Here is a 23,007-nt window from a genome sequence, read left to right as displayed (position 1 = left end):
GCCACATTTCAAATTAAGCAGTAATCTCTTCCCCAATAGCTAATGCAGAAGCTAATTATGTTGAAAACCACTCATAAGCATTTCCTGATTTTGTTTGTTTTGCTTAGTGAATTTGTGTCTCACTTTTAGGAACTGAATTTAGATCCATGGCCTCTCAATTTGTTTTGGGGAGTGCTACTGTCTAGTCTATTTCTGTCCTTGCTACACTATTGTCCTCGGTTGACTGCCTTCACATCAAGTGCTGGATTTATTTGGCCACTCTGCCAGCTCAGGCAGATAGGCCCTGCAGCTACCACCCAATATGCAATGGCTGAAGTCACTGTTAAGATAACCATAAACCACTATAACTGTCATACTGGTTTTAGTGATTGTTTTCTCTACAGCCAGACTTGGGTTAGCATGTTTGAAGAGCTAAAGTTGTTTACAGATTGGAGAGGATAAAAGCCCACCAGAATGCCATTTTCATTCCTTTTGTATTCTTGATTTTCTTTTGTTGGATGGATTGATGTTTTTTACCATGCATTTTCAAGCATATGGTGTGATGTTCCTGTCCAAAGCTGTGATCTGCTAAATGTTTTCCTAATTTCCGTAATTGGCGGCTCCAACTGCAGCGCTCCATTTCAAAATCCATACCCAAAGAAGATTATGATCTTAATTAGCTATATCACAGCCCTGAGCATATTACATTTTTGCTCAACAGCACACAATAACTCTCGTGTCTTGTCCTTTAAAAAAAAAAAAAAGCATTGGTACAGCTTTGATTGCAACAGGAGCTTGATTCAATTAACTGCCACTTCTCAGCTAGATTACCTACCATCTCCCTGGCTTCACCAGAGTCACTTCACCATAATGAAACCCCATCAGTCATGAAAATAGCCAGTCCAGCAGCTGGCCATATGGGTCATGTGGTGCACTTAAGAGAATGAGTATTGCCTTGCTTACTGTATGTGTTCTATGACAAGTTCAATTTCCACACCTTTAGAGGGAAAAAAGGGAAGAGAGAAGATTGCTAAAATGTTTTTAATCAGGCCATACCAGTGACGTTTTTCTCATTGTAGTTTCTCATTCTCATCTTAGTAAAGCTGCTAAGATATGCAAGTAGTTACTTGGTGCCTAAGGAAGCAGCTGTTTTGATTGTGAGAGACTTTTTGAGTGTCCTCTAGTTGGATGTAGAGGTGGAGTTTTCTGTAAGGTGTTTTTTCATTATTATTTAAGTTTAGAACAATTTTTCTTCAAGTTTCATGTTTTTTTCCCCCTCAGTCATACTTACATTGGTGTTCTTTTCTTTATTTTTTCTGTTATCATGACAGCTTCTTGCTTTGATGTTTGTGTTCACAAAAATGTATGTGGCACTCAAAATCCACACATTTTTGTCAAATCCTTTACGTGTTCATTCCATTAAAGTCAACTTTATTCATCGGTAAACATCTGAAAAGTCCCTTTAACTAATTCAGAATGCAATGATAAACTCCTCATGAATGCAGATTGATATATTTTATTGTGTATTAAAAAGTGTAGCTAAGTATGCCCTCTAGTGTTGTCAAAACTCAATCATGTGCAGGTGTGCTGAACAGTGAATTTACGCATTGCTTTGGGTAGGAAAGATATAATATCGATGTCAATGAGTGTTCTTGAGCCTTAATTAATATTTCAAGACAGTAAAATATTTATTATTGGATACATACCAGAATGTTGGGATTGTCTTACAGTCCATCCTTTCTCTCTCTGCAGGTACATCCGCACCATGTACCTCGGTATACAAAGTCACCGGCAGAAGGAGAACCAGCGGCGTTTTTACTGGGCTATGATGTACGAGTATGCCGATGTCAACATGCTGCGACTGCTAGAGACCTTCTTAGAAAGCGCCCCTCAGCTGGTGCTGCAGCTCTGCATCATGATCCAGAGCAACAAGGCTGAGTGGCTGCAGTGTAAGGGTTTCCCTAAGGCTCTATACGAGCAACACTCGAGTCAAATTTTGTTTGTGTGTAGTTCAAGACATCTCTCATCTCTGCCTTTTTTGCATTATACTGTGTGTCATACTGTGGTTATCGCATGATGCTGACATGCTTCTGTATTTTACACCTGACAATCCATTTTTCTGTGAAGTTCACATATCACTTTATTTACAGTGTGCAATATTCTCCACTGTTGTATCCTATTTCCAACATTCATCACTCTTGTTATTGAAACATCTTTTACAATTCCAGTTTCCTCATGCAATACAGCTCCCCAAGGAAGGCAATTCAATCATAACAAGTGATACCCTTCCCTGTCTGGGTGTCTATAGAAATACCATCAATACATTTGCTGAGAGGCACCATGCTGCTGCTCTGCAGATAATCCTCTATCATTTTTCATGCAGCAGGTTACTGCTCTGACATATCTGCTGTCTCTACTATTATACAAGTCTTAAGGAAACTGAATTGGTGCACTATATGGAGACTGTGTTGACTGAATGACCTATGATGATCTTGGTAATAATATGCCTTTCAAAAATGTGATGGATTGCTTTGGCTGAAATAAAACGTACTGTATACAGTAAGTGGAATGGCAGCCAAGTCAAGATAAAACCATAATTCTTTGGGTTAGGTTTCAAATGAAACTGGATTTTTCTTTCAATTTCTGATGTTTTTAGAACCATCTAACATCATCTGTCAATATCTCTCATTCTTGCCATTCTTAGTCTTTCTCTGCTTTTACTCTTACTCTCTCTTTCTATATATTCCCAGGTGTTTCTGCCATGTCCTCCCTCCTGTCCCTGGCCTGGGTGCTAGCTTCTTACCACAAACTCCTCCGTGATTCACGTGACGACAAGAAGAGCATGAGTTACCGAGGTGCCCTGGTGCATCTGTTCTGGCGCCTCTTTACCATCTCCTCACGGGTGCTCTCCCTTGCCCTATTTGCCTCTGTTTTCCACATCTACTTTGGCATTTTTGTGGTGCTCCACTGGTGTGCCATGGCTTTCTGGGTCATCCATGGTGGCACCGACTTCTGCATGTCCAAGTGGGAGGAGGTACTGTTCAACATGGTGGTGGGCGTGGTCTATGTCTTCTGTTGGTTCAATGTACGTGAGGGCCGGACGCGGTACAGAATGGTGGCCTATTACACAGTAGTACTGTTAGAGAATGCCATCCTCAGCTCCCTTTGGTATGCGTACCGCGACCCAGCCACCACTGACGCCTATGCCTCTTTTGCCCTCTGTGGCGTCTTCCTGTGCTTTGCCTCAGGTGTGGCCTGTATGGTTCTCTATTACGGTGTTCTACACCCCATGGGCCCTCGGCTGAGGGTGCTAGCCAGCTCCTGCTGTGCTGAGCTGCTGTGGGGCCTTCCATTACCCCCCGAGGCCGAGCCCATGGCACCCACTCCAGGCCCCCGTGGCTCTCAGGCCACCCCCACACGGGGTCTGGCAGGGGAACATGAGGAGTCCGATGAAACAGCCACGGACACCTGCCTTCCGGTTTTCCAGGTGAGGTCCACAGAGCCTGTGGATGCAGCTGGCAGGCCTATCCGGCCTGAGGGTCCTCTCATCAAGATAGACATGCCCAGAAAACGCTACCCAGCCTGGGATGCACACTTTGTGGATCGGCGCCTGCGCAGGACCATAAATGTGCTGCAGTACATTAGCCCTAATGCGGTGGGCATCAGGTATAGGGATGGCCCGCTTCTTTATGAACTCCTGCAGTACGAATCCTCCCTCTGAAGGCATCACCCACAGCTCTGTCACCTCCTCTTACACACAACGATGCACATGCGTTTCCTTTCTTTCATTCTGCTCTTCCTCTTCTCCAGATATTATCTCTTTCCATTTGACTCAGCTCTCTTCTCTTCTGTCCTCTATGATCATTCAATTTTTCTGCAGGAGATGTGTGTTTTGTCAACTGAAAATCTGTCAAGACAGTCTAAACAATACAGTCCCGAGAGAAAATTATGAACCTACAATATCTTATGTGATACATACAGAAGTCTCATATAATTCCCTCTACATTGATAGAGGAGGGTTCTGTATGAGTGTGTAGATAACATATGAATGTTTCATTATGAAATGTGTTTAATGCATTATACTGTATTGGTGATTCAACCTGTGAATAATTGTGAAGGGCATATTGTACGTCCCTGTGACATGGGACTGGCGCAAAGCCTGATGGGAATGATGGAGGAGAGTCTCCGAGGGGCCAGGTCTTTGCACATCCCAACATTTACTGCCATTCTTTATGTAAATTATTGAAATGTATGATAATGTTTACCATGTCCTTAGCCCTTAAATTAAAAAGCACTGAAATTTCTATCATGATACTATTACAGAAAGGACACAATCAAAGATGTGTCTAAGAGAAGCAATTCAAAATGGATTCTCCCTTCTGTGAGCTTACGTGGCTCAAGTATTTCCTGGCTGTACTATTTTTGTTCAAAATCCTAAATCGTAATCGCATCATGTATGGAAGAAAAAAGAAGCACACTGACCTTCAATCAGTTCCACCCACATATTCAATTTTTACAGTGCAGACTGCCCTCCAGTGGAGGCAAGCTGTAACAGCACGCCTTACTTGGTCATTTCTGCTCATAGTTGTGAAAGCACAAAATATTAAGATAAGCACCTGAGGTGAAAAAACACAATGGAAGGAATGTAGAATGTAGTTGAAATGAGCACAACATTTTCTAAATTGGTGGGTAGAAAATCATAGTAAGAAACATTCCAAAGACTTTTTTTTTAAAAGATTGTATGTGTTTAGCAAAGGGTAGAAGGGTACAACTGTGTGTTAAAACGCACTTTTTTTAAAAGTGCAAAGACAGCCTTCAAAGAATCCTCCACCATTCCCTTCTGAATCCTAGAAAGTACTCCCTTATCCAACCTCCTTATTTTGTTTTCTTATCAACAAATGTTTTAGGTTTATTAATATATGCGTATTGGGTGCAAAGACTTGTTATAAGTTCTTGAAAAAAATATGACAAATCTGGGAAGATATTTCTATGCTATTATACTTCAGTGCGTATTTGTGTCCACATTTATAGTAATTGACATAACTATATTTTGCCAGAACACACACTTTTTTACATAACAAAAAATGTTGTGCAGTGCAGTGTTAAAAGGTATACTCCTCAACATCAGTGTGCCCTCAAAGAGGTTATACTCTTACATGGGTGTACAGGGCAACTGTTCCGGCACCTGCTAGCGCAGTTGAAACAAAGCCAAATCGCATCTTACAGTACTGTCTTTCCAACTTATCTGCCCCCTTGAACCAGTAGAATGAGTCCTTCCAAAATGTGTGCAATTATACACTGAAATACATCTCCCAGCTGAACCTGCGGGAGCTCTCCACTACAGATACAGACCACTGTATTCACTCATGACAAAAATAAAATAAAATAAAAAAAACATGCCTTCTATGTCAAAGGAGCTTGACTAAAATTTCCAGCGAGGGCTACTGAACAATTCATGAGAAAAATGAATGCATTTCATACTCCAATTTTATCTATTTACTCAAATGATTCATCTGAATATATAATGTGTGTTTTTTACATTGCAGTGTTTGGCATGACTTTAGTATGAGGCATTAGTACAAATGCACCCAACAAGGGATGGCCAAGAGCCCTACACAAAACAGAGATTCCTTTCTCCTGGCTTACTGGCTTTCTGCTTAGCTGTGGCCACACGTGCCTGCTAACATCGTACTGTAAAAGGCCGATGCCATGTAAGTCCAGGCCAAAGGTGGTGAGAGGGGTTTTTTGCCAGGGTTGGAAAAGAACATGAGAACAGATCATGATAAAGGGCCTGACTGGAGTATGGAGGATGATTCCTTGTATGCCTGTGTGAGAAAGATAAGTGTTTACCTTTCAGCATGTACTGTACAACCTACAGTATGCATTAGGGGATGTAAGTATGCTTGCGTGTGTACGCAGGCTTGTCTGTGTGTCTCCTCAGCCCTTTTCCACAGTTCTGTTCTCTCTCGCCGATTGTTCGGCTCCATCCTTGGTTGCTGCTCCGCCCTCTTCCCCATCTCTGCGGTGCTGGGCCTTGGTACCCTCCAGTGAAACACTCTCACACTCTCTGGTAACTGAACAATGGGGTTGAGGCTGAACAACTGGAGATCCTGACATGAGAACATGCAATGAGGTGCACTGCCATAACCAAGAGCTTCAACATCCAGGGTCCGCCACCCTTCAGCTTAAAAGCGATGTTCAGCCCTGAGTAATTGAGAACTGTTGGGTCAGCTAGGTTGGAGCAAACATCCAACACACCATATGTATAGATATACATGAGTATGCAAACAACCAACTTGTTCATTGTTTACCATAGTAGCCAGAGTAGTTCCTCTCTGTTGTAGTGAATGAACAGCCATGTTAATAGTTAGTCAATGAATGAATAATAAATTGTAAGTATTGTTAAACTAAAAAAAAAAACTTAAAAAAAACAAGCAAAACAGCCAATGCAGGGGTTCCTCAGGACCAACAAACAAGACCACTGAACCAGCTGACTCAGGGGTGTCTCAATGCAGTTCTCATCCCCAGGCATGTCCTCAAGGGTCTCCATTTTTTCCTTAACATGTTGCATCCTGGACCACTCCTCGGCTGGGATTGTATCACTAAATTACAGTTTGCACATTTTGTTTTCTTGGTAATGATTACCCATTCTTATTATTAGGGGGAGGGGCATTTTTTTGTGGTAGTTGGCTGCCTGGCGTATCCTTTCTAAACACTGCTGACCTTTTCCAAACGTGGACACATGTCCAAATCAGGTGCAAATACACTGTGATTCATTCATTTTTGTGTGTGTGTGTGTGGGAGACGACGGTGTTATATAGCATTATAGACAAGATTATGTACAACTGGGCTGCATTTCATCTAGTGGTGCTTCATGTTGTAAAACGCAGAGTATTTATGCTTGCTTAACTGTGTCATTAGGATAGTAGTAATGACAGTTAATTAAACTAATTGGTTTTAATTAAGTCTACAAAGAGTCTATATGTAGAAATCTGGATTTTTATAACATGCAGTATATTTTAAGTATTTCTACAGAACAATCACCATTTTGCCACATTCTATATTTAGTGAAAATGATTAGCTATAGAAGCTGGTTAATAAGTGGGTTTTAGTTTTTATATTTTTTCTTGTTTTCTTTAAATTATAAACGGGTTTCAAGAGCTAAGCTACACAAGAGTGCAAGTGGAAGCCGTTTCTATACTGTACAGTGTAGTATTCAGGCTGCCATACTTTATACCATAAACAAGGTCACAAAGAAATCCCCTACAGAGAATTGTTTCTGTCAGGTTACCTGCCCAACTCCACATCCCTCGACAGCCACAACACACAGCAAGAGCGTTTGAACAGCAAGCTTGTTCTTCTCAGTCCTTGTTGTGCCTTGTTACTTTGGGTGCTTCAATCCAGCCATGGCAGCCAGGTCCGCAAACAACAATGCCAATGTCTTTCTTTACTTGTTTCATGTGCCAGCACACTCACCAAGATGATGACAACACCAAACAATATTCTCCCTGTCTGTCTGCCCAAAACCAGATCAAGCCAAGTTCTCAGTTCTGTCAGCTCACACCTCAATCTCCAACGCTACTTAGTCTTACAGTTTCATTCACGTTGTCATCTACAGGACTGTACTGTTTCCTAGTTACAGTGTTATAACTAAACTTCAGTGTGTGACAGAACCAAGTGGTGGGTACTGTGTGAAACCCAGGTATTGGTTCTGTTTAAGACATAGGAGAAAAAGAAAGGCAATACTGAACATCTTCCGTACTTGAACATAGGGTTCCTCATCTTTATTCCGTTTGAATAAGCTGAATCACAACAGCCCCAGTAGATTCAGCGAGTTACAATTAGCCATTTGGACTGAGCTTAGTTTTGGACTGTTAGATGGATAGTCTTAACAGATGCCAGCCACGATACTGAACGATGTGGTCAATGATTGTTTAGTACTTTTGTCTATGCCTTTACATCTTCTGTCTTGCAATGATGAATGATTTGTAGTGCCAAGACGTAAACTTTCTGTGTCGTTTGTCTCGTGTGAACAATACATCCTCTAGCCAAAACAATAATGCCTGCAGTTGGAATAAAACATGGAAGAAGTCAATGATGACAAAATGCGCAAATAAATCACTTATGTTGCATTTTCTTACAATGGAATGATGAAACAGGCCCGATCACTGATTCACTTTTGAATAACCTCATTTCCCGGTTTTCCCACCACCTCCCAGCATGCCTTTAGAACTCATTGTGAGGTGACCCGCAACATTTAGCATGTATGTGCCCTCGACTGCACAACAAACCCTCTGATTTCTGCATTAATGTGTAGCAGCAGGTCATTGTAGTGTTTGACTTGGTTTAAGTATGTACCTTTGTGTCATGACCATCTGTTAGACCATTGGAGCAGTATGTTCAGATGATAAAACGGTGCATTTTCTTCTTTTACTTTTGATCCTTCTTTAATTTTTGTTAATAACCTGGTGCTGAATAAATACATTTAAAAGGTGCTACCACTGTGGACTCCAGAGTCCACTTTTTGACTTTCTGAGAGCATAGCCTTCCGGTTGACTGAGAGGGCCTGCGCCCCATAAACTTGCAGTCTCAAAATGCTCGAGAGCTAGCACCTCAAATCCAAACAGTTTACAGCAGAACTCAACTCTCAATGGTGCCATTTTAATTTTCCGATCTGCACAAAAAACCAACAGTTACTCTACTTATACAATGTTTATTATACTGGTTTCAGCATACAGTATGTTTTTGTTTTACTATGATTCAATCTGCACTAGGATTTTTTTTTCTCTTTCTTTTCTCTGAGAGAATGAAACTGGTAGATGACAAAATGCATCTTTTTGGCAAACGCACAGGAGCACAACTGTACTTCTGCTACTGGAATTTGGGTAAAAAAAAAAATAGAATGTGATTGCTGTGTTGTAAATTCCTGTCATCTATATGTCCTTAATCTGTGTGTATCTATTTTTGTTGTTATTGTAGAATTGGCTGTAATATTTTGTTTAAAAATGGATTTGATATTCCAATGAAGCGACTATGGTTGTCATATTAATTGCTGCTGATTTTTGAAATTGTTATCAAAGGTGTTGGGAAATATTGCTTTGTTTATATTCAATCAATTTCTAGATTGTGTTAGCTTGTTGGTGTATTTCACAAATCTATCAGGATACTCCCTAGACTATATGATTTATCTGGGGTATTCCAAAGGTTGGCACAATGTCAGTAAGCAAATTTGCTACAATCTGTAGCATCTTTATGAAAGTGTACTCATACAACCTATGTTGTTACTGAGAACTATAAGGAATGATTTCTTTGTTGTTGTTAAATATAAAATGTAAGTAAATTGTTTCATGGAATCCCCGTTCTTTAAAAAAGCAAAACTGATGTCCTATTTTTGGGAACAATATGAATACTATTAATAACATATGGTGCTAAAGTTCTTTTTGTATGTTTTGGTTTTTAGATGAAAAGAGAAATATTATGCTGAAAATGTAATGTTAAGCCTTACTGTAGATTCATATATCAGACTGTTCATCCCAGAAGAGAAAAATAAATATAGTATTTGAAAGTGCAATATATCAGTACTGTATTCACATGCACGTTTCACATTTCAACAGATGAAAGCAGCTGCAAAATGTGGCCTGCAAAGGTGTCAGATTTGAGCCTACACACTTTGGGCTAAAGTTTAGTGAATGTGACCTAATATAATGCTTTACAATAAATGTTTTAGCTTGTGATTAGTGCATCTTGAAGTGTAGCTAGTTAAAGGCCTGCATGCCCACACAGGTGTTTTCATTTACTTTGATTAGACCTCTGCAGGTTGATGTGTTGTGTGGAGTTATGCTGGGGATTACTGTGTGTGATGTCACCAAACAGATGTACTAATAAGAATGATAAATGAAGGTCTAAGTTGACCGGCCCAAACAGCAACAAAACTACAAGAAATCGAGAGAGATGCGTATTTTGCTAATCATTTCACTAACCACCACCACTAATTACGAAAGAATTTCTTTTGCACATTGGAACGATAGTTAAAATATAGATGTTGACACATGGGCATAGCTTCCATCTTTTTTTCACTTGCAGGGGCAGTTCTAGGGTCAGTGGATATTCGGAGGATAAGACTGGGGTCGTCCTTTGATGGCCTTGCAAATGGAAAATTATTCACTTAAAAATATACAGTATATTGAGAGGTTACATCTGCTGAGAACTCTATTTTCTTTCTCTACTCTGCCATATTTCATCATTACCTGCATTGATGCCCACATGGATTGCTATTTGCAATTTAGAAATCACAAATCACCTAAAGAGGCCATTATAGTGACATTTCCTGACCATCCCAAATACTTCAAACCAATAGCAGATGCAATACCCTTCACCTGCTTTATGCACAGGTTTAGGAAAATAAAGACAGATGAATATGTCATGATTAAAATGCTAATACCCCTGACAGTCACTAGACGTGTGCAGAGCTTACCCTTCTTTTGTTGGCACTCTTGCAGCCAACCTTGCAAGTGACTGGTCTCTTTTCCGCTTTCATATCCTCTTGCTGTATCTATGCATGTTTCTGTAATTCTCCACTTACCTCATCTGCCTTTCTCTCTCTATTGTTCTCTCTTGTCCTAGTAAAACAGGGATAGTAAACAGTAACTGTAAACAGCATGTCACGTGTATTGTTTTGATAGACACTTATAAGTGTCTCTTACTCCCCTTACAAATGTTAAACATCTGCATTTCAACAGCCTCATTGTGCCGCTAGTGTTTTTAGACAATTAGTAAAACTCTTTTCATGGCAATAAATGTCAACATATCTTAGCAGGAAAGCACAAGTGTAACATTATTAACAGCTGCATTACATTTAGTTGTGCCAGGTTAAGAGGTATGGCTTACTGGGACAGTTAAACAGAAAGGAGCCACCTGTCCTTTTTCTGATACTAAAAGTAAAAAATATCAGCTGTGAAAAAGCCTATTGTTTATATATAATTAAGTGATGAACAAAAAGTGAGAATTGAGGCTTTCCTACAATGAATTTGGGCAAAAGTGTCAAAATGTCAACTTCTTCTAAAAATATTAAATAAAGTATTATTATGTCATAAAGCTATTATAAGCAGGGGGCTGTAGCAAGCCAACAACAAAACATACATATATATATATATATATATATATATATATATATTAGTAGCATTATGATGCATTAAGATATGTTACAATCTAGTTACCTATGCCAAAGTGCCAAAGGCAATCCTCTGCATTTCTGGCTATAATTCTTTGGTCTGAAGTGAGTCTCTGTAATTGAATAAATTGATTATTTCTAGTAAACAACTTGAAAAGCTGCCCGTAAAATGACACTACAGTACGGCTTCGTCAAACTGGTTTCTCTGATCACTCGGCCGTATTATCACTATAATACACAGTAGCAGCTGTTTTGGTTTGTGCAAAGCAAAGCATGTTGGACCACAGTTCAACGCCCAAAATGGCGGCACGATTGAAAAGTTTTGTTTGTTTTATCCGAGTTTGTCTTCCTCACAGACTATTTCCTTAGTTGTTTTAGCAGCACTGAAGCATACCATTTTCACACTGGTGGCACGCCGGCATTTTTTTCTAAGGGTTGTGGAATAAGGATATCAGGATGGCGTTTTGCTATCAGCTCAAAATCGGGCATTACTTTACCAATGCTAGGCTAAGCTAGGCTAGCAAGCTAACTACTGTCAAATGAATGCTGGTTAAAAGCTTCGGTAGTTATGTCTTGTCTCACCTGGATCTCCACGCTGAACAGAATATGAAGGAGAGGACCTTCACATAGAAATGGAGGATGATGTGAAAAAAGTGAAAAAGGTAAGTCGGATAATTGACATACTTTGTACTGCAAGTTGACTACCTAGCATGCTAACTTACTAGCTCGTCAGACCAGGCGAGCTTAGCTGTTAGCTGGCTAAGTTTAGCCAACTACCAAGTAAATATCAGCAGACACCGGCAAAGCACTCACGATAACACACTGACAGATTTATTGTCTTTTCTATCGATCAGCGTTGATTGGGAAAATTGTGTAACTTACCGAGTGGACATTAAATAAAGGTAACATAGTTAAATTAAGGCGCAACAGATTGAACCTAAAAGAGCGAGTGAAGTGTTACAAGTTAAGTTTAAAACACGAGTACTGTGAGTTTCAGGATGTTTTTATTTCTCATAGCTCTATTAATATCACCTTTGCGTTGTTCGCTTTGCAGTCCATTAAAATGTGTTCAGGTAGAATATGTGGTCGTTGTGGTAAATTAACTTCGACCATTGTTGTATTAATTAGACTACTGTTGTGGTGATGCTGGTAACGTATACCGCAGTGTCAGTATCCAGGTTTCCCAGAGTAATAACCCTCGTTGTTACGTGTAGGCGTGGGTCATGGAAGATCTGTGAGCTCAACATCAGCTGTCAAAGGCAGCGGTTATCAGTGTCAGTCATGCTAAAGGGAATCAGCACTCCTTGGTTGAGCCCACCATCCTGCCCTCTCTCACACATGCAGTACATACACATATGATCCCGTTTGATATGGAGAGACATCTTTATGTTCAGACACTGACATTTCTTTTATCTTTTTTCCCACTGTGTCTTAGAACAGACAGAAGAGACATTTTCTTTTGGTTGGCACAGGAGGAAACTGAAGGGCAACACCCACCAAATCTAGGCAGACAAATTCTCACAGCCTGAGCAGCGTAATGAGAAGTGAAGTGTCTTGAGGTTAACATCTTTGCTTTTGCTGGTCATTCCATAATTTTTCCATGACAAAAACACAAATGTTACCTCCCATCTAATTCTGCCTCCTCATGATGTGAAGAGAAATTTGAACGGAAATGAAGTGATATCCTAGTGTAAAGAAGGTTTGTTGTGGCAAGGAAATGTTTTTATCAGCAGCAACTAGCCCAAAGTCTTAGTTTGATAAGGTGTAACTTTAAAACTTCCACTCAAAGTACCTTATAACTAATGATACATTGCCTGTTAGATGCTAGATAGATCCATAGTAAATATATTTAAACACTTGCCTAGCAGCATTTTAGCTTTTTGGAAAGTTAGATATCCTTAGGAGGGGAAAAAAATATTTTTTTCCTTTTTATCTCAGTACTACTGAATGTTTTCATTAAACAGCTTTATGAAACTGGTTATGACCAGTCTTTTTGACCTCTTTCATTCTGGTCAGGGTTGATGATCTTAGCTTTTAGGGATCAGTGTCACCAATACATATAGTTCTTGTTTGTGCCACTTGGTGGTGATAGTGAACAGGATCACCGGTTCAAGTGAAAGCTCAGACCCCTTCATATCATAACATGATACAGAGATACTTTGACTTTGCTAACTGATCAAGCGTCCTACTTGGTGGGGGATCTCTGGGACATCATGAAATTTAGACTGGTATTTTGCAGACAAAGTCTGGAAACTGTCAGAGGTATCTAGAGAAGTTAAGGAATTTTACAGCTGCATTACCTTACAGGAACATTGCAGAGTGACTCACACATACATTGTATTAGCTTGCTTTCAGCCGAGCTGTGTGTGTGGTGATGTCTTAACAAACATTAACAAATCAAGAATGAAGAACATCCTTATGTTGCCTAACAGAAGTGTTGCAGCTTAGATCTAGAGAGGCAGAGAAAGGTCATAGCATTTTACCTTAGGGCCACTGTAGAAAACTTAGTTATTAGGTGTATGGGGGACAAATAGGTTTTAGATTACAAGAGATGGTGATTGTTATTCTTATATCCTGTTGTTTCACACTGGATGTGGTTCAATCAAAACAATATAAAAGCAGCAGTGTTTTTCTTGTCTCAGCGTGTTCCACATTTTGACGCTTACACTTTTTCCTGCATTGTTCTTAAATGTGAGAAAGTTTGAAAGTCCACATGGACTTATTGTCACTCTGGCCATCACAGCAGAAAGAAGCCATACAGTATCCTCACTTATGTTTCTCTTCTAATTTTCACCAAAAGAGGCACTTGTTCATCTTGAGGCCATTCACTGGGGTCAATTACGGTAGCTCTTGTCTCACTTTTCATAAGGAAAAGCCATAAAATGTTAATGTGCTTGTCCTCACGAGCTACATACTGTTAAATAATGCACTGATACTGCAGTAACCCCATAGTTTTCCTATTGTAGATATTGTCAACAAACATCATCTAGTTGAAGTTTACTTATCTTGCTTGATTTTGTTTGTAGAGGAAAGTTGTTACATTTACCTTTTTCATAAGGTGGCTGAAAAAAGCAAATAAAACCTATAGAGCTACATCAGATTTTCTACACTTTTCACCTTATTGAATCTGCAGTGTAAACAGCATTGCAGATGCAACATCTGTGGTTAGCATTATAGAATATACAAGGTCTTGAATGTCTGTGGTGTAGCAGTGATGTGTATGGACATTCAGTTACAGAGCTAAGTCCTGAGTGAGCAATCATCACATCACAATAAAATATGAAGGAGTAAAAGTGGAGTAAAAGTGATTATCACTACACACACTCTTTTCAAGCAGTTTTCAAAACAACAATGCGAAGTCTGCTGCCGTTTTTATGTGTTTTCTTTATTAAAGCGTGTATGTGCGTGTCATCACAGGAAGTTGTGGCTAGTCTCCTTCCTGTTCTTGTGCCTGTGTATAGAGACAGAGAGACACTTCCCTTCCTCTGTGAGAGGGGTCACACCCCTCACATACACACTCAGGCTGTGTTTGATCCTGTATGTCTGTCACCAGTTGGCAGCTGTCACTGCGTGTGAGTGGAGGCAACAGGTGACTAGTTTAGACAGTGTGAGCGTAGCAGCATCCGTGGCCAGGCTGTGTGCTTGCCGTTGAATAGGCGACTCTTCTAGCGTGTGGGTTCATGGAGAACGAGGTAGGCTTTTTAAAATGCTTTAAATCAAGACATATGCTTTGAAATGTTTTGTATTATGCATAGGCTTTACACCACAAAATGTATCAAGCTCTTAAACAGCGCTACAGTGTTGACATTTTACCAGTTGATACAAAAGCAAAAGAATTATATAATTTCATGTTTGTTTGTTTTTTTGTTTTTTTTTACTGGCCATTTGCAAAAAAAGCAATGAAGAGTTTCTACAGTAAATACAAGGAAGGAAGTATATTCTCTTGGGGCACATCTGTCCAATTTTGAAAAATGCAGAGTAGTTGTAAGTAGTTGCAATACAACAAACTTATTTCACCACCTTAAGCAGAAGCACCCGGTTGAGTACGAGGAGAGCCAAAAATCCCGCGAGGAGATCTCAACAGCTATTCTGAGTTCTAAACCAAAAATATTTTTTCAGTATGTTGTCATATTGTCGAGACAAGACAACATTATCGTAGAAATACCCTGAAATATCGTGATATTATTTTAGGGCCATATCGCCCAACCCTAATGCAGAGTTTCCTTTTGCACATGTTATTGTTAACATTTGAGCAACACATATTGGGTAACACAGACAGCTGTGCATTTGCACTTTCAAAAGAGTCCATCTGCTGTATCTTGGGTTATGTGTCAGGGGTAGCAGGGTCAGCAGAAATTACAAGGCGTATAAGTATTTCAGTTGCTTTTCTGTGCAGCCAGCCCATTGCAACTACACTATATGTATGTTGTGGATATGAATAGTCCTGTAATTATTAATAATATCCTGTTGCATAGAAACAGATATCGCCAATGGCTTATAATTTAGAGTCTGAAATGCTACATATCCACACAAGCTGAGTCTCATTTCTTACTGCATTTTGGGAAGGCGTCTTGACAATCTAAGGAAATCTAATTTCTCTCAACCTCTCTTTGTCTTTATTCACTAGCCTGGTATCGTGTCTCCGTTCAAGCGAGTCTTCCTGAAAGGAGAGAAGGGCAGAGACAAGAAAGCCCAGGAGAAAGCCACTGAGCGCAGGGCCCTCCACACCTTCTCGCTCTCTCAGCCTGACCACCGCATCGACCCTGACATCCTGCTCAATGACTACATTGAGAAGGAAGTCAAAGTGAGTATGACAGCAGAGATATAAAGTCCCTACCCGTATATTAAAAATAGTGTAGTACCATTCACTTAGGAGGAAATTATTATTTATATAATATTAGGTTACGCTATGTTTTTTATTTTATTTTACTTGGATTTTTGTACAACTCTTAGTAAAATGTTTGTGCATGTTCTGTCCTGTCCAGTACTTGGGGCAGCTGACATCAGTTCCAGGATACTTGAACCCATCAAGTCGCACAGAAGTGCTGCAGCTCATTGACACCGCCAGGGTAAGTATCTGAGTAAGAGGATTTAACTTGATCCATCAGTTGGTTGCTCTTCCTCTCTCTCTCTCTCTCTCTCGCTTTTTTCAAAACCAGTTGGATAGTTTTTTACATAACTGACATCATTAATATTAAATGAAATTCCTTTAATAGTCAAGTTCTGTTCATGCAAACATAAGAATACAGATGATAAAAGCTTTAATGCTTATACTTATTTATTGTGAACTGGAATATTAAAGTTGTCACATGGTATTCAATCAGAAGTGAGATAATTACCCACGTTGTATACATCTGTGATTCTTAGAAGTCCCATCAGTTGGCAGGCCAGCTGACATCGGAGCAGGATGCAGTGGTGAGTTTGTCGGCGTACAACATAAAGCTTGTATGGCGCGATGGAGAAGACATCATCCTGAGAGTGCCCATCCATGATATCGCTGCTGTCTCCTACATCAGGGACGACTCTTTGCACCTCGTGGTGATCAAAACAGGTAAAAAAACATTTAAAGGTTCCTTCAAGTGTTAAGTTGTTGCCACTGTTGTCAGGTCCCTCTGGTTCTTTGTTTGATAATGTCCTTATGGCATTGCAAAAGGACAAAATAGCAATCTGATAATGTTACATCCAATTTAAAACAAGTGCTTAACTGACATTTTTCAGGACAGGAACTAACAATAATGTCACATTATTTGGTCACTCACTTAATGTGGCCCAATAATGAAGAACGGTTTAGATTCATACATCTCAAAAATGTCCAAAGTAGTGTCTGCTAAGTTGACAACAATTCAACAGTTGAATAATCAAATTTGACTGTGTGTATTTTTGTGTGTATTTTTGTCTGTTTTGCAGCCCAGGAGTCAGGAGGTTCTCCTTGTCCTAGTTCGTGTCCTGATCTCAACAAGTCTCAGACCCTGAGCTCTTTATCAGAGAGTGGAGCTGTGCTTGTGGATGTCTGCTGTCTGCTTGTGCTGGCTGTTGATAATAAGGTATTATTTTGCATCTGTGGCTATGTTTACAACATGCATGTCTAGAGCAGCCAAATGGAAATCTGCAGAGTTTATTTATTTAGTTCAGTTAGGTCACACAGGTGAGAACAATGCCTTTCGATCCAAAGCGCACACCAAATGAACTTACTAAAACTGCTTGGAAATGCTAATTTAAATTTCCTGCAGTGCTTTTTGTTAATGGTTCCCTGTGGAGGTTTAGACCGGTATTAGCGATATGGAGCTTCTTTTCTAATAGTGTCCCCCTTTTGTTTATCTCTTGCACACGCACACACTTGGATGACGCGATACACAGTCCTACCAATGGTGTCACACTTTTCCACTGATCAACAGTTAGCAGTAACATGCCGAGATGTGCTGCAATGCGCCCACAAAGGCAGGGAAGAAGAAGACTGCAAGCAAGTAAACATGGATGTAATAAATGCTGGATTTAAAATACTTTTAAAAATTGGCTATGCAAATGTTTTTTGAGGAAGGAAATACACTCAACACATTTGTTAGACCTCAAGGATACACACAATGCGTTGTGCAGCACTGAATTTAAACATAACTTTTGTTTGTTTTCAAGAAAACTCCACAGGGCACCTTTAAGTGTCAGAATGTAACCTGAATCAACCACAGAAATTACCATAAAAAATACTGTTTTGTTGATACAATGAGGCAGACATTAACTTGTAATTGCCAGCAATTACTAATATTTTTTAAATCTAGGGTAATGACACAAACCTACCACAGACAAAGTCGGCTTTGTGTATTCCTACTGGTATAAAGACAAATGGTAAATTACAGTGAAGTGAACAGAATTCAGCTAATCACGATGCACTTGCCAGTCTCACACAGGGATTATTTCAAATGAAGATGTCGAGTCTGATATTGTGGCAAAAACATGTTAGAGAGTACTGTCATGAATTAGCAGAAGAGTAAATTGTTAATAGCTAACTTTTTTCTCTTTCAGGCAGCAGCAGAGGAGTTGTGTCTTTTGCTCAGCCAGGTCTTTCAGATTGTTTACACAGAATCAACCATCGACTTCTTGGACAGAGCCATTTTTGATGGAGCAACTACACCTACCAGACACCTTTCTCTATACAGTGGTGCGGAAAAAACTAACTTAATGAGACAAATTTTACAGATTATTGGTTTTATTTTATTTTTTTAACAAGCTTAACACATTTTTTTTCCTAAAATTTGATTTGGTGTAATATAGTGTAATACAGCTTTACTCTGGATGTCTTTGCCTTTTACCCTCTTTTCAAGCTGCTGAAGTTTCAGAACTTAAGTCAGATATAAATATGTACTTTTTTTGCTATTATTTTGCAGATGACTCTTCAAGCAAAGTGGATGTTAAGGAGGCCTTTGAAGCGGAAGCCAGCACATTGTAAGTACACGGTTGAAGAGTCCTACCTACTAACTTGATAGGTTTCCATTTTGGGCATAGTGATTTGGCACATCTCTGAAAGTGGTTTACTTTTGCTTGTCACTTACAAGGGGTGCATTCCTCTGTCAGTCCTTTCCAGGGCTCTATGGGGGCAGAAGAAAACTCTCCATCTGCTTCCACTCCAGCATCCCCTCAGACGAAGACCGCGAGTGAAGGAGAGCTCAGCACCACTGCTGCAGAGTTGCTGCAGGACTACATGACCACAGTATGACGATTTCACCCTCTCTTTCTTTGTCCCTTTCTGTTTTTGAGAATAAGACATTTTTTTCAAGCTGTAGCAATTATTGTTTTGATTTTTCAATATCTTTTTCTTCCCCTTCTAGCTGCGGACAAAACTGTCATCACAGGAGATCCAGCAGTTTGCTACCCTGCTCCATGAATACCGTAACGGTGCCTCCATCCATGAGTTCTGCATTAACCTGCGACAACTCTATGGGGACAGCAGGAAGTTCCTTCTACTTGGTACAACTATTCTATTTCCCCTTAAGTTAAGATACAATGATCTTGTGTAGCTAGACCTCCATATCATCAAGCTCAACAAGGTCTCAAAGCACAAAATTTGAGATTAACAGTAGGCTGTTGTTATACAGTTACAATTAGAACATTTGTTTGTACGTCAACAAAATTTGCTAGTAGAAGCAGGCTTTGTCAAAGTCATTGAACATGAGTCAAAAGTCTCTTTGATCCATGTTTTGATTTCCAAACATCTGTGAGCTTTTTAAGATCGAGGTCCGGTTGTGTGAGATAAGTATCGTTTTGTGTGAATCACCGGAAAACTGGTCTAATGAAAAATGTTAGTAGTAGAGCACAACAAGCATACTAAAAACGTAAATTCCAACTTCAAACTGTGTTTAACAAATTGTATTTATGGTAGCATGACATAACCAGTCTCTCCGAGTGTAGATAAATCACAGATTTTATCTTCACATAACCAGATGTGCGGGAGCGCTTACTAACTGAGTACCTGTCCACTGAAAATCCTTTTCACTGCTCAAGTTCTGTGAAGTGTAGTTGCTCCATCAAAAATGGCTCTGTATACTTTAGACCATATACTTTGAGACCAGTATGTATTGAACTGGTCTAGTCTTTGGTCGTTATTACACCGGTGCTTTCAGTGCCACTTTCAGCCACACAGTCACAGTCTTGCTTGGTGGTTATGCCAGTAAAGCCACACCTCAACAGTTTCAGACGCACTTTCGTCTCTCCACATGAAAATGTGAGACATTATAAAAACCAATATGTGGGTAAAACTCCCGTCAGCACTGCTGTCTCCTCAATAGTATAAATCCACCTGCGTGTTATATCACAATAAATGTAACACTAACATACTTGTCATAAAATATGTGCTAAAAAGACAGATGTCATGTCAGACACAGTCCGTGACTATATGCATTATAATGTGCCCTGCAGGGCTGCGTCCCTTCATACCAGAGAAGGACAGCCAGCACTTTGAGAATTTCCTGGAGACCATTGGTGTGAAGGACGGCCGAGGCATCATTACAGACAGTTTTGGTCGTTACCGGCGCACAGCCAGCTCCGCCTCCGATTCCACCACCAACGGCAACGGAGCAGCCGGAGGAAGCGCTGCCTCAGACGAGGGCCAGGACACCTCTGAGGGAGACGAGTGGGACCGCATGATCACTGATATTAGTAATGACATTGAGGCTCTTGGCTGCAGTATGGACCAGGAGGGAGTGATGCCCTGACGTGGTGAACAAAGCGCGCTGAGGACATGGAATGGCAGCCAGTCCTCAAATGAACAGTAGGCATGAGCTGAACGGATCAGATGAAGGTGGTCCTTAGCACTGACCTAAGATTTGGTTAATTGTATTTTCCTCTAATTGTCAAGAGGACGTTCCATAGTCCCTACGCACTCAAGGAAAACCTCAACCTATTACCACAAAAACATGAAGTCAACAAATGCACTTATGCAGACCCTGTAGATGACATGCAGTCAGTTGGCTATTTTTGCATTTCAGAGGGATTCATAGCCTCTGATATATTTTTAAAGTTTCTTTGATTTTTGTACTCATTTATTGGCAGTATCTGCCACTGCTGTCAGCAATGTAGCGAAAATCTTTTTGAGTTTTTGAGAATATTTCAGTCTGTTTTATACCTGAAAACAAACTGACTATACCTGACTGGAGTATCCATCAGAGGACTGTGTACATGTTTTAGAAGGTTAAGACTGAGGCTGTACTGGTTTGTGTTTTTGTATAACTATAGGTCAATCAGCTTCATCCACCAGGAGAACTTTGATTTTCTTCATTTAATTCCTATTTGTGTGTTGCTGTTAGAGTGTAACATTTTTCTATATATCATTTTGTTTTTCAATAAGATTTGTGTACCACTTTGTTTTACACTATCATTTGTTATCAGTGTTTACTCATTTATATAATTTTGCCTTTTTCAAACTGACCAAGGAAATGCTGTAAAAACAAAAATTCTCATTCAATTTAAGCGATTGAGTGGGGACTGTATTTGACAAAGCCAGTTAGGTTATGGCTGATGTAAATTTATGATTTTTGTTCTTCTCCTGCAGGTCATCTTGTTAATGTCTTGTGACATCACATTTATCTGTCATTGTGCCTTTACACTGCAGTACTGCTGCCAACTGTCTGTCACACACAGACAGGTAATTATGAACTGTAACTACAGTTGTTGAGCAAATCATGGTTATTAAATAACAGCTACTTTACACTGATTGTCTGTTTTTGTTGTAAAATGACAAGCATTGTGATGTCTTTTGAAAAAACATAGTTATTATCCTTTACCTGTCTGCTGCATTATCAGCAGTTTGAAGTGAGACTAACCTCCTCATTTGATTTGACTTTCATACACCAAAACTGACACAAGAGGTGAAGGTTTCATAATCTGATCCTCTCTGACTGATCATCTGCTTGGATGCACCTAAGCTGCTGTGGAACTTTAGCCTGAGTTTCATCAAAGCAATCGTGCTGGATGTTGCCCTCAAAGTTAAGGGATTAGTTTTGTGAGTCTGAGGGACGAGAAATTGGCAGGAGAGTTCGAGTTGAGCACATTCCATTCTGTAAAGCCACTCCCCACGCTTTTAAATCATTTCCTTCACAGATCTACTTTTGTATGATTTTTCTCAGTAAGTTTAGAAGTACAAAACCAACTGGAATCAAAAGATGTTTGTCCATTGTCTGGGTTGTCTCATGTTTGTTGTGGGAATTGAGCAGAGGTATAGGAGTGCATGTACAGACTGGAACACTACACCTGGGTTCAAATAGCCACTTTGGCTTGAGACGCTGTCTGCCTCGAACAAAAGGATGAGATAATCAGGAAGCCTATGATCTCACAGAGCAAGCACAGATTCTCTCTCATCACACAAGCAAACTATTCATGGTTAGCTGTACCTGTTTGCGACAATGTTGCTTCATTGTTTTTGGTAGAGATGGAGAGTAAATGATTGTTTCTGACATGGTCTCAGTTGAACCGTGCTTTCTCACAGCACGTGACGGAATCCTAATTGGCTTCCTGTAAACTCTCATCTTAATCCAGTTTTAGCCAAAACAGAATGACTCATTACAGTGCCTCATTCAAAGCAAGTAATTATTAAATAGATCAGTTGGTTTAATTAAGTCATTAAAAGATCCCATGCTGTTTTATTAAGAGTTTGCCAATTATCTTTTCAACAATGACTGGAGCCCCTATAGTGCCTCCATAGTGACTTTATCACCTTGCCTGAGCATGCCTCATGAAGAAGAATCAGATAGGCGTTTGTTTACTTGTTTCACTGAAAAGATTATTGTAGTCAGGAATGAAAACTTGAGGTTTGAGCCATAATGGTAAGTGGATTAAATGTATAAGTCTGACTACACTGGGTTGGCAACTTCAAATGGATGTATTAGACAATGATTGAAGACAAACTGATAATTTTCTATCCATTTTTAATAGATTTTTTTTATTTATTTGAGTTTTGGCTTTAGCGTCATAGGAATAAAGCCTAAGTAGAAACATTCTGCAATAACCTCTGGTAGTTACAAGATACTGTCAAGTTTTGGTTGAACATGCCCTGAATCAAAATACTTTAAAGAGGCGAACACCAATGTTTTTTATATTTATGATGGATGACATGACTACTTGTGATGTGAAAGGACTTGCTTGTAGTGGTGAGAATTATCACCCGACTGCAGTTCTCCTCAGTTCTATAGAGCTTTTTAGCGTCTTTCAGCTCATTGTTTTGGTTTTATGGTCTAACTCTACTGATTTGGTATACCTGCCCAGCACCAAACGGCAGACAAAGTCAGCAACTAGATGGATATACTACAACTAGCTGAACATATTGCAGTATTTAGCTGCTAAAGAGCCAATTATTTCCTTCAGGAGTTGGTGGA

General features: G+C 39.7%; 2 protein-coding genes across 3 annotated transcripts in view; both read left to right on the top strand.

Moving 5' to 3' along the window:
• Positions 1 to 9,550, top strand: part of xkr6b (XK, Kell blood group complex subunit-related family, member 6b) — a 60,498-nt gene extending 50,948 nt beyond the window's left edge. Inside the window, exons 2-3 of the mRNA XM_044168812.1 lie at positions 1,732 to 1,928; positions 2,730 to 9,550. Coding sequence (XP_044024747.1) covers positions 1,732 to 1,928; positions 2,730 to 3,700 — 1,168 coding nt within the window. The 3' untranslated portion in view covers positions 3,701 to 9,550. The remainder of the gene's footprint in view (positions 1 to 1,731; positions 1,929 to 2,729) is intronic.
• A 1,859-nt stretch (positions 9,551 to 11,409) lies between these two features.
• On the top strand, positions 11,410 to 21,344 carry ccm2 (CCM2 scaffold protein). Of its 2 annotated transcripts, none has more exons than XM_044168810.1 (10): positions 11,410 to 11,811; positions 15,777 to 15,953; positions 16,135 to 16,218; positions 16,517 to 16,700; positions 17,057 to 17,193; positions 18,167 to 18,302; positions 18,529 to 18,586; positions 18,716 to 18,851; positions 18,970 to 19,108; positions 20,057 to 21,344. In XM_044168810.1, the coding sequence occupies exons 1-10, from the start codon at positions 11,782 to 11,784 to the stop codon at positions 20,350 to 20,352; spliced, it is 1,377 nt and encodes a 458-aa protein (XP_044024745.1). In that variant the 5' UTR covers positions 11,410 to 11,781; the 3' UTR covers positions 20,353 to 21,344. The 2 variants fall into 2 exon arrangements, with proteins under 2 accessions (XP_044024745.1, XP_044024746.1); XM_044168811.1 differs by lacking the exon at positions 11,410 to 11,811 and adding an exon at positions 14,636 to 14,841.
• Positions 21,345 to 23,007: the final 1,663 nt, after the last annotated feature.

The sequence above is a fragment of the Siniperca chuatsi genome, linkage group LG16 (genome assembly GCF_020085105.1).
Source record: "Siniperca chuatsi isolate FFG_IHB_CAS linkage group LG16, ASM2008510v1, whole genome shotgun sequence".
In the NCBI taxonomy this organism is placed as follows: domain Eukaryota; kingdom Metazoa; phylum Chordata; class Actinopteri; order Centrarchiformes; family Sinipercidae; genus Siniperca; species Siniperca chuatsi.
The sequence above is the reverse complement of the archived record's forward strand: the minus strand, read 5'-3'. Positions and strand labels throughout refer to the sequence as shown.

Coding starts and splice junctions, on each gene's coding strand:
- ccm2 (XM_044168810.1), top strand. CDS start 11,782: ATGGAGGATGATGTGAAAAAAGTGAAAAAG. Junction 16,701..17,056: donor CCTCGTGGTGATCAAAACAG/GTAAAAAAACAT, acceptor TCTGTTTTGCAG/CCCAGGAGTCAGGAGGTTCT. Junction 18,587..18,715: donor GAAGCGGAAGCCAGCACATT/GTAAGTACACGG, acceptor TTCCTCTGTCAG/TCCTTTCCAGGGCTCTATGG.